This window comes from Alosa sapidissima, chromosome 1 (genome assembly GCF_018492685.1).
Source record: "Alosa sapidissima isolate fAloSap1 chromosome 1, fAloSap1.pri, whole genome shotgun sequence".
In the NCBI taxonomy this organism is placed as follows: Eukaryota; Metazoa; Chordata; class Actinopteri; order Clupeiformes; family Clupeidae; genus Alosa; species Alosa sapidissima.
The window spans coordinates 35,777,808-35,789,313 of NC_055957.1; the positions used below are offsets into that span (position 1 = coordinate 35,777,808).

An 11,506-nucleotide genomic window follows, 5' to 3' on the forward strand; every position below is an offset into this window, starting at 1 on the left:
GAAAGAATAAAGCAGGTTATCAGAGGGGGGATTGGGGGGAAAAGAGAGATTGAGAAAATTCCATATTCCACTGCAAGATGGGCTATAGAAACATCTTCACCTCTGGGAGAATAAACCATCAGTTACTCAACTTCACTGAGCTTGGTTTTATAGGACAGCTAGTAGTTTTAATAAGTAATCAGTAATCAATCATTTGGAGCAGAGGCATGCCAGACCCTATACATATCCGTGTGTGTGTGTGTGTGTGTGTGTGTGTGTGTGTGTGTGTGTGTGTGTGTGTGTGTGTGATTATGCCCATGCATGAAATTGAAGAAGGGAGAGAGAGAGAGACAGAGACAGAGAAGGATGGGTGTATGTTTGTGTGGGCGTACAGGTACGTGAACTCCTTACCTGCCCAGTATCTTGCTTACACAGCCATGACTGACTCTGAGCTGTCTGGAGATGTCACAGGGCCGAACCCCCTGGTGAGCCAGCTCCACTATCCGCTGCCGCACCACATCAGGCAGGGGCCGGCCATTCACAAACACCCCGCCCAGCTGGTTTACACCCCCGTGCCCTGCAGAGCAAGTACAGGCAACAGAGAGAGGGAACGCAGAGGCAAATGTTACAAGCTAGAAAGCACAGGCAGGTAAGCAGACCCTGGAGGAAGGAAAAGGTTGTTGTAATTGGGATGAAAAATATCCATGGTGTCCCTGTAGCTAGACAGGTAATGCACACCAGCAACAAATCTATAGCATGGGTTTGATGTGCAAGGAGGACATGCACTAATTGCTATGTACTGTATATCTGTGCAATCATTAAGAGGATATGTATCTGAAAGTCCTATGTATCTTTTGCGTGGGATAGAATTACTGAATTATTAATAAATCACAGCCATCCGTCTCTCTCTGTCTCTTTCTCTCTCTCTCTCTCTCTCTCTCTCTCACACACACACACACATACAAATATGTACACATAAAAATGGAAAATCTAAGATACAAACATAACCATACATTTAAACACAGCACATGTCAGAAAAATATGAATTAAATGCATCTATTTTTGTTTTCCCAGTGTGTGTGAATTAGCATCAACAGCTCCTTTTTTCCCTTTGACACACGCTCATGCCTGTAAGTGTGTGTATGTATCACTGTATCAACAGAGAAATGGTAACACACACACACACACACACACACACACACACACACACACACACACACACACAGACACACACACACACACACAGACACCATGAGATCTATAAAATATTCTGCTGCAGGACTCCGTGCAGTAATCCAGTTACTCCATCATATTAACATACTGATTGCTTCTGTAGGGTAAATACATCCACCTAACATCCACCTATCACAGAGAGAGAGAGATAGAGAGAGAGAGAGAGAGAGAGAGAGAGAGAGAGCGCGCCTGGAAGGGTTTGAGGCTGTAATCCAGGCTAAAGGGAGTAATAGATTTTTAAATATGACTCTAGTATGAATGAAAAAACTCACCCCAGAACCTGCCCTGCATCTGTCTCAGCCAAAACAAACAGACAGAACTGACACAATAATGCTGTGTGTGTGTGTGTGTGTGTGTGTGTGTGTGTGTGTGTGTGTGTGTGTGTGTGTGTGTGTGTGTGTGTGTGTGTGTGTGTGCGTGTGCGCGCGTGTGTGCGCGCACGCGTGTGCGTGTATGGGTGTGTGTCTGTCTGTGTACATTTCAACTGATAACCTGAGCTGAGAAAACACAGGGTGGATGTTTCGACAGGTTTTCTGTCCCCTCTTTCAAGAGAATTGCTCATTGCAAGGACTGAAGGCCTCCCATGCATTTGCTCTGACACATATGAACCCAGCAGCAGCAGAGAGTGGGACAGGGCTGTGCATTTAACAACTCCTGTCTACCTTAGCATTTACAAAGCAGAATTGGTGTTGCTTCCATATTGTGTAGTTTGACTGCAATAATGAAAACAATACATATTTCTGAGATTTTTGTTATCTTATCTTCATGTTATGCCCACATCTGCTCTCCACAACGCTTAGTCCTCAGCCTGCCTCACTACACCATTATACACATACTGTACAGTAAATGCACACACACACACACACACACACACACACACACACACACACACACACACACACACACACACACACACATGTAAGCAACACACAGAGAGGCTCTCATTCTTCCCTTTCTACACCTTTAACTTTTGAACACTTGTCACTTCAGTAGACATCTACTATTGAATTAAACAGCTACTATTGAGTTAAAGAGACCCATTTAAATGTATTTCACATTGAAGCACATCTCAAAAACAAACAGTAGTTGTATGGAAAAGAAAATGGATGATGTATGAGCTATCTATCAACTTTGAAGATTTATATATTGACCTATTTCTATGTGTCTCAAAATATTTAATTGTCCATTTATATACTTAACAGACTACTGTTTGTTAGTAGCCTAGTCTAATAATTTCAGTTTTTCCATAGTTTTGGTTTCATGGTGAAGAGAGTATAGGGACTGAAGGGTGCCATATCCTGAGCTCCTAATTAGTTTTACATCTGCTTTAGTTTCTCATTTAGTGGTAATTTGTCTTCAAATTTGTCCTTGCTCAGGGAATGATTTAATAACTATATTGTTGATTAACAGGCTAGGCACGCCACAGCTCCTCCACCTCGAGAATAAAGACTATTTAGCGTCAATATTCTACTATTATCTTCTATCTCCATCTTATTTCACCACTCAGCGGTCGGAAATATCTTGGACATAAATACGGCATGTTACGGTTTTAAAAAGTTTTGAATGCAAAATTACATTCTGCAGGTTACACTTTTCCAGTTGATCTCTTATGATCCAGACAACTCGACAAACACATGAAATGCGCCAATGAAATGCGCAAATGTAATTTTGTTCTGTCTGAGTTTGTTCAGGTCAGGGTTTAGTTGATAAACCGAGTTACGCAGCAGTAGGCCTACAAACTAGTAGACTAATCAGTTTGGTATGTTCTACTCATAAAGTTATTTTACACCATACAAAATTAATGCTGCAAACGACGAAGAATGTTCACTTTAGCTTGAGAGAAATTTTGAAAAATTGAAAAATTAAACTTGCTGAAAGACCGAGCGATGAAAACAATCTATCATAATTAGCCCTAATATGCAATGAGACATTTTAAGAATGATCTTTCTTATTACTTTTCAAGGCAATGAAACAGGACTATTATTGTGTCCAGAGCAAGCGTGCCAGGTTATAATGGCCTGCTTGTGCAGGATTCGTTTTTATTAGCTGAATAATGACGGTGGGTTAATTAATCGTGTGGCCTTGGTCCAATGGCCTACAAGATTTTGCATGCCGTTTGATATAAATAAACGGAAATAAGGCACTGGCCTACCATACACACACAGAAGAGGAGAGCTAGTTTACACAGTAAAGTAGCTCTTTGTGTGTTGTGCGTAGTTATATCACGCTCTTGTTTTTCCCAAGGACGGGGGAGAGGGCATAAGGGGTAAATGCTATTCGGTTGCAGGTTAAAGTCAAGGAAGACAGATACGTGATTAGTTCTAGCCTTGAATGTGTATGTCTAATCCAGCATTTAACTCGAGTTTAGAGAACATCATTACGTGTCATGGATCTCTCTCTCTCTCTCTCCCTCCCTCTCTCTCTCTCTCTCTCTCTCTCTCCCTCCCTCTCTCTCTCTCTCAATAACAGACCGCACTGCCAGTCATACTTTTCATTCCCAAAACGTCTAAGAAATTACCCAAGCTGTGGTACCGACAAGTTTTTACCATGTATTTCAAGATTATACATTAACTTCCGAACAGCTGATTAATGTTATGCACAATTGTTAGGCAACAATCAGATCCATTTCACAACGGGTTATTATTGCGCGCGCGCACAGATACAGACACACACACACACACACACACACACACACACACAGGGAGAGAGTGAAGGGCCTTGAAAAGACATGAACGGTACTGTTTTCCACTATTTGCGCTTTCCCTATTCTCAGTTGAGCCCATGCACTTGCTGTGTTTCTTAACCTTAGCCTACCGTTTGTGTCTTGGATATTGGGTCAAGTTCATCTTTTGGTGAAAGACCCGGTCGCTGTTCGTGGCGTGACACCCGTCGGGTGACTAGATCGCTTACAAGGGGTGAAGACAATGAGGAGCCCCCGGCACGCTGACACAACGAAAAACATTTAACCCTAAATATGGCTAAAGTGACTGATCTTGTGCTGATCTTGTACTTATGCCTTAAAAACGGGCAATAATACAAAGCCTAACTCTTGTCCATTTGAGGAAGCCCGGGGCCGTTATAAAGTTTTATCTGCTCCCCTTACTTTCAAAAAATATTTGTTTTGCCTCTGTAAAGTCCGTTGGGAAACGGATTAGATTATTTGCAGAAAATTATCACACATTAGATTATTTGCAGAAAATGATCACAGCTTATTTCAAGAATGCAGCAATAAAATGTCTTACTGTGCATGGCTGCGAACGGGTCGTGTTTGCAGTGGATCTCCATCAGTGATTCCTCCGTGGGACCCCTGCTTGTAGGTTTAATGTCCTTATGAGGCCTCAGGCCGGTCTTTAGGCCTTACTATGGGTTAAAACGAATTTTGTTTTCGTTTGTCTCGTTTATTTGTGTTTTGTTCGAAAACAAAAAAAATACAAAATCTGTGAAAATAAACTGATGAAACTGATGGAATTAGCTATCGAATTCTATTCCCATTGGAAACCGTAGCACTTTTGGTTGATATTTTGTTTGAATATGTTATACTTAATAGAAGAAGACTACTGTTGAGACATGGTCTTGATTCATGACGACTCCACGTCCGCGACAAAAAATGATCTGTGATCTGTTCATTAGCTTGTCATGGCAATTTAACATAATACGAAAATAATATTAATAGCAATATGTCCACCATAAGTACCCTAGGCCCAATCAGCTAATAAAAGTCCGACTGTGACTGGGTTATTTGTTTTGTCACGAACAGATTTGGGTTTCGCTTGAGTGTATCCTTGCCTTCTCGCTCCGATGACTGCGCCGTGAACTGTGTCTAAAGAAGCGGTAAGGAAGCACGGAACTTATATCAAAGCGCAGTTAACCGATATTTCCTCTCCGGTCATTCAACCTTTCAGCACTATCCATTGATGGAGACTGCAGATCCAGAATGGTACGTTTCCAAGCAAAAAAGAGAAAACAAAAATATTAAAATTAATATAATAATGCAACTCAATTTTTCTTCCTTGAAAAATCCTTGGTAAAATCCTTTAGCTTTACGCGCTCTGAGGGTAGCAGCCGCGCGTCCCAATAAAAAACTAATAACTGCATTTTAAGTGAGCCACAAATGAAATTAAAACGAAAGAGAGGAATAGCAGACATAGAAGGGCTTGTTTGGTGACATCTCTAATGCCATCCAGTCTGAGTGGAAAACGCAGGTTAAGTTCACTTTTTGTTTGCAGCTCTCTATAGCACTTAAGCAAATCCACTGAAATGTCCTACGGTCTGTGTTGAAATGCCTCTCGGTCCGACCGTAGCCCAAACAAACCTAAAAGAAAGAGAAAATACACCAAGTGCTTTTGTTTCTCGTTATGCTCCGTTGAGTAGAGAAAGCAGAGGCCAGCGGTTAGCCTAAATGTGACTTTACTCCTCCAGGCGAGTCTCGCGACCGTAGAGCAAGCTCACGGCGCGTTTCAGGACCTGCTCTCTTGTGGACAGCGCCAACGCTATAGCGCGCGGAATCTACCGCTACCCCCTGGACAAAATGTCACTCAAACCAATCCACCAATCAGGGCTCTCCGAATAAATTGCCACAACCAGGGCTTTTTGCGCTCAAACGGGCAGGGTGATGATTGGTTGCTGAGGTTTCTCTGTGCCAGTGACGTCCTATTAAAAACTGCCCCTTGATAAATAAGGATCTCGACTCATAAACACTCTCTCAAAACCGTGGATTTAAATGCATGTTTAATTATAACAGACATATTTTAGACAATATCTGTAAGTCTACAGTGAGGTCATGTAAATAGGTTACTTTAGATTTAATTATTGTTTGCGTTTTGAATAAATCTAGCCGGTAATAGCTTACTAAAAATGTTTGACAGTGGGATAGTGGGATTCTTTTGAAGGGAAATCGAAAATCTATGTAATCTATAGTTTATTTTAAATTTCAATTTTGAAATGATGGCACTCACTGTCGTGTGTCCACACCTTCACGTAGAATAGCCTGCTACCCAATGGCATTTTGATAAAGGCCACTACAGTAAGTTCAACATTTCTCCACAACATGCAGCTATGAGATTCAGAGCTGTGTTTGTCTATGACCAAAAAACCCTCGTCGAGACAAATCCTGACAGTTATTCTGAATATATGCCTCCATAATATTCAATTCCTACGAAAGATATTACATTCAAAGTGTGTACGTCTTTTACCCAGAATCTGTGTTCACTAATATGCCTTGCACATTTTGCCAAAAAGGCTATTCCACCTATTGACAATTCAAAATCCATTGCAGCGCATTTAATTGATAGACCTATAGGCTACAGACTAATTGCTTGTGTTGCCTGAAGGTTCCAAACCAGAAGTCATTACCTTGCCATTTGAGTTAGGTTATTTACATTTTTGTGTAGGCTTTGAATATCAGCACAATAAGCCTATACCATTACTTTATTATAACTCTTTAGCATTATGAAAACGAATATATTGTGTGGTTAAGTAAGTTATCTCAACAACGCCCTGAACTAGGCCTAAGTCTATTAAAATAATATTTTCATGGAGTGTGCAGTAGCCTATCTCTAATGAACTGTCAAAATGTCAGCCCTAAATCGACCTATGGATCAAATTGTGTTCCTGTAGCATTCCATAAGAACATAACTTCCATTGTATTCAGAAACAGACTTAGAAAATAGTTTCGACCCTTGCAGATGTCGGTTTAATGTCAATCTGAAAAAAAAAAAAATGAAACCGAACAGTCCTGTATTTTTCTCCCTGCAGCTCGAACTTCGACTAAAAAACAATACTGTCGCATGTTTGAAAACTTATCCAGGCCCAAACGCATTCATCTGAGCCGTGTTTCTGTTATAGGCTACATTAAACTACAGCTTATATTCACTATGTCGTCCATTACGGTTATTTAGGCCAAAGGGTACGCCCACTCTTAAGTTTTGTAGCCTGTTCGACCTCTCAAAGGCTGAAATTCCACAGCCGCTTGCACCGCCAGTGCCACGAGGGGGCGAACACTGTTCCTCTTGCCTCACTGACACTTGCGCACATGAGGAGGAATACAGCCAAAGAGTGAACGTGTCAAAGCGAGGCATATGTACGCATATGTTCGCGGCATTCAACTTGGACCTGTGGTTACCTTCTGACTGTTTAACTGTGTTTAACTCACTGCTGCGAAAAAGACGCGCGCCTTGTGAAGAATGGTCATTAGTCCTCGTCTCTTTATCGTAACGCCAGTGTTACGAGACAAGCTCATGAAGACATACCCTGGGCCTGTCGACTAAACAAAGTGATGGCAAACGAGGCCAGTAATTAGTTTTGTCAGGACAATATTTGCTGCTCAATTGTTCTCCTAGTTCTGCATGTATTCTAGATAATTTTCCACGGGGACTTTCGGTCATTGAGCAGCCAGACCGAAAAGTCCACACCAGCGTAGCCTACATGCTGATTCCAACAACCACCACGTGGGTCTTCGACATATACCTGAGGCAGATTTCGTAAGATTTACGATTAAACTGGCCTCTGACATATGTAAGGTAACGTAGGCTAAAGTCGAAAGATAGCTCAACTGATTGTTTTAAATTATGACGTTACTTAGCTAAAAGTTTATGCAATAAATATCTGCAGTCCCCTCGGAAATTGCACTCACGAATAAACTAATGATATAAAACGCATTTTCCTAGAAAACATACAGGCTTCTTTCAAAACGAGATTAGCAAATTAAATACACAACCAATTAAAACCAAAACAGCCAATCATGTCTACAAAAATGGCTGTTGCTTTAGGCTGTGAAATTTGGAGAAACTTTCATCACAATACAAACTGTTTAATCCTGTAGTCCAAATTCATTACCATAATTCATTAGGAGTTGGTGCATAATGTCTGGCCTTAAAAACAGTCGGAGAGAAAGAGGTGATAATGATTAGAGAGCAGTTCAAGGCGCAGTGGAAACAGCATCGCTCACTCCGAACCCCATGCTCGAGAACGTTGAACCTATGAAAGATTAATAGCGCATGTTAACCCGGCGCTATTACACGCCCACTGACTGTACGCGTAATGGGAAAGCCATATCTCTTAAGTTTACGTTGCATTTGATTATTTATTTCAAAATAAACAAAAACAAATATATTAGCCTTGTAGACCAACTGAAAGTCACAATCCAAAAAGTAGCGAGAACGTTCAATTCCACATTACTGAAGGGTAAGATTTAAGGGCCTCAGAGCATCTCAGACAAACCGTGGACTCTTTATCAACTTTGTTCGTTTCAGAAATAAAACTAAGAATATAGCCTAGGTCTACTGAATTGATGAGGTTAACAAATCCAATAAGAACTAAAAACGATTTCAGCTGAACACTAATATCAACTAAGTCCACTGCCAGTGCCTGTAACCTAACTTCCCAGCTAGGCCTTCTTAAAGATTCATTCATCAGCCATCGCCACTGTCGTCCCAACATCCGGCACTTCCATAATTGCTCCAAATGCCGATTTAGGTTGGCATGTTAGGCTAGAATATGCCTAGGCCACTGTAGGCTATAGTCCGAGTATACCTGATATAAACGACATTACTAAAAGGTCTATGGTGTCTTTTTCAAACAATTAACGACATTTTCACAGTGTTTTCTCGGCATATTCAGAAGTGCTTTAGGCTATCTTACTATTTTATGTGAGGTTGTGAGCCTATTTTCGTTGCAGAGAGACGACTGTTGACATGCATTCCTAATATCAAGCTATGTCGGGTTATAATCGAAATGTTGTAGGCTAATACACCGAGAGGAAAACGGGTAGACCTAGGCTACATGACATAGCAGCATGTAACCGTTCAGAGTGCGCAGGTCATCTGCCAGGATGGAGAGATCAGGAAGCAGTCAAATAACGAATTTATAAATTATTTCTAGTCGCGGCGTTTGTGGTAGGCTATAGAGTGAGCGAAACATATGGCACCTTTCTCTCACTCTTGGCGCGCGCGCACAAACACACATGTGCACACACATATCACGATCTTATGCTACGTCCAGGAGTAGACAACACTACTTGATGTGGCACTCTCTACATTGACTAAACCTATATGTAGCCTATTGCACAACTGATGGAGGCCAGGTGTTTACCCCGACTTATCTAAAACTGCAGTTCAGCCTACTCTGGTATTGTCTGTGAGAAAGTTCCTTGCCTGGTGACAGTAGGGGATATATGTCATCATAAGCGAACAATTTCCTCAGTTGGTAGCAGTTAAAAACTGACAAAATTGGAATTCAAATGATGATGTAGGCCTATGTTAAATCGGCATGTCCAAATAGGCTGTTTTCAGTAGCCTATAGCCTGTGTCTTTTCTATCGACTTCCCCATCATGCAGGCCTGCTTTTCAAAAATAATGATGCCTTTCGATTTGTCGCTCTAAGACTGAGCACGTTGAGTTGTTTAAAGATGTCGAGAATTTTTTTAAAAGTCAAATGTTATTTTACCAGCTAGGCAAGGCATAATGGTTGGAATAATAATGTAATCAATGCGCATTTTAATGTTTATCCTTTATTTTATTCCATATTGAGGATGCAGGCCTATTTTCACTTAGATGTCCCAAGCACTAAACGATAGGCCAATGTGTAAATTAGACAATAAATTGTATTGAACATTTTAAATCTGTGAGCAGACCTAAACACTGGTTTTATTCTATCATTAGGCAGGGTATAAAACATAGGTCTTACAGCCTACTTTATAGTCTAGCCTATAACCTTCGAAACATCTCAAATGTCAAGTAGGCTACAGTCATAATATCACCGACTTATGGGTCTGTGTATAGAGCTATCTAGGCTTACCAAAACTATCGACTGGATTTTTTCAAAAGTGACTTCACTTAAAATTTATGATTAAAAGAAAATAGATTAAACAAAACATTATGTAATCTTCATAAAATGTAGCCTATCCTTCAAAACATAATTCATTCACAAGATGGATTAGGCTACAAGAGGCCTTACCTGACCTTCCAATACGCAGCGGCTGAAGCTTGTGGTCTAAGTCCATACTGGGTAAGAAGCCGATGAGTAAAAAAAAAAAAAGAAAGAAAGAAAGAAAGAAGAAAAGAAAAAATCTTCCCTGCTTCTATCCAGTGATCCTTTTTATTCGTCTCCCCTTTCTTTTTAGTGATACAGTGTTTTTTGACGATAGTAGGTTGAAATAACTTGAGGCTTCCGCTCCCTGTAGCGGCGTTACAAGTGCTCATTGAGCTGCAACTAAACGTTTTAGGTGGAAAAAGGCACCGGAGGAAGCGTGAAATGATTAAGGGGAAACTGAAAAAAGTGCTGCGCGCCCATGTCTTTTCTTCAACGCGCACGCACACACGCACGCACGCACACACACAAACACTTTGTAAGTCTCCATACAGAAAGGGTTCCCTTTTTACAAAGTTTTTCTCTTAGTTTCTCCACACCCGCCCCCCCCCCCCTCCCCTCAGCGCGAGCGCGCGTGTGTGTGCACGTGTGCAAGAGAGAGAGAGAGAGAGAGAGAGAAAACTCAGGTTTTTACAAGGTAGGTTAGGTCCATATCAGAATTCCACTCAACTTTCTAACTTTTAAGATATAAGGTTAAGGCAGTCTATAGGGTACTTTATGTAGGCTTACATGTGCTATTTATAAGATATTACATCATATCTTTTGGCAACATTGTTCAAAGCCAAATCAAAAGAAACTTTCACACTGTATGCTAACCAGTGATCACTCACACGTATAGGGCCAGTTATAGCACTAGAAGAACTATAGCCTATTGTTAGCACAAATCATAATGTTGTCTAACATCCTTGTGAAGTAGACTAGCTCTAGAATGCAGTGATGTCCATTTCATAGGATATACAATGTTTTGGTTGTGTCTAATGACAGAGCATGCCTCTTCAGAATGCTGGAGTTTAACTTAGCACTATAAATATTCTCAGTCAATGGAAATATGATATTTTCCCTTTGGCAATTCGCCGTGTTAAATTACAGCAAAATAAGCTTTTCAAGAGTTCCGGCGCAGCAGAGAGACAATTGACTTCCGAACAATGAATATGACGTGCTGTTCTCCCACGTTTGTTGTCGTCTTGCACCCGACCTGACCTTCGCTCACGACTAGGGAATAAAACAAATGTTTTCTTTTCTGTTCTCAGTGATAGTGGGCTGTACCAATAACAATCGGTTGAAGGGAAGAGACCATGGGAACTTTGTACTGCTTTAATTGAACATTAAGTAGCCTAAACCATATTATTTAAGGGGTTGACTCCAGATTACGCAATGTGACTTTTGTTTGTGATCCTGGAGACAAATAGGTATGTGTAGGCTATCTTTG

The 11,506-nt window shown here is 40.9% G+C and overlaps 1 protein-coding gene across 4 annotated transcripts in view; it reads right to left on the reverse strand.

Moving 5' to 3' along the window:
- The window catches only part of pax5 (paired box 5), a 44,793-nt gene extending 34,321 nt beyond the window's left edge, over window positions 1-10,472 (reverse strand). For 3 of the 4 annotated variants that reach the window (XM_042097750.1, XM_042097727.1, XM_042097742.1), the window contains exons 1-2: window positions 10,165-10,472; window positions 391-556 (exon numbers count right to left, since the gene is read on the reverse strand). In XM_042097750.1, coding sequence (XP_041953684.1) covers window positions 391-556; window positions 10,165-10,210 — 212 coding nt within the window. In that variant the 5' untranslated portion in view covers window positions 10,211-10,472. Of the gene's footprint in view, window positions 1-390; window positions 557-4,454; window positions 4,602-10,164 lie in introns of those variants that run through there. The other variant, XM_042097735.1, reaches the window with a different exon arrangement.
- Window positions 10,473-11,506: the final 1,034 nt, after the last annotated feature.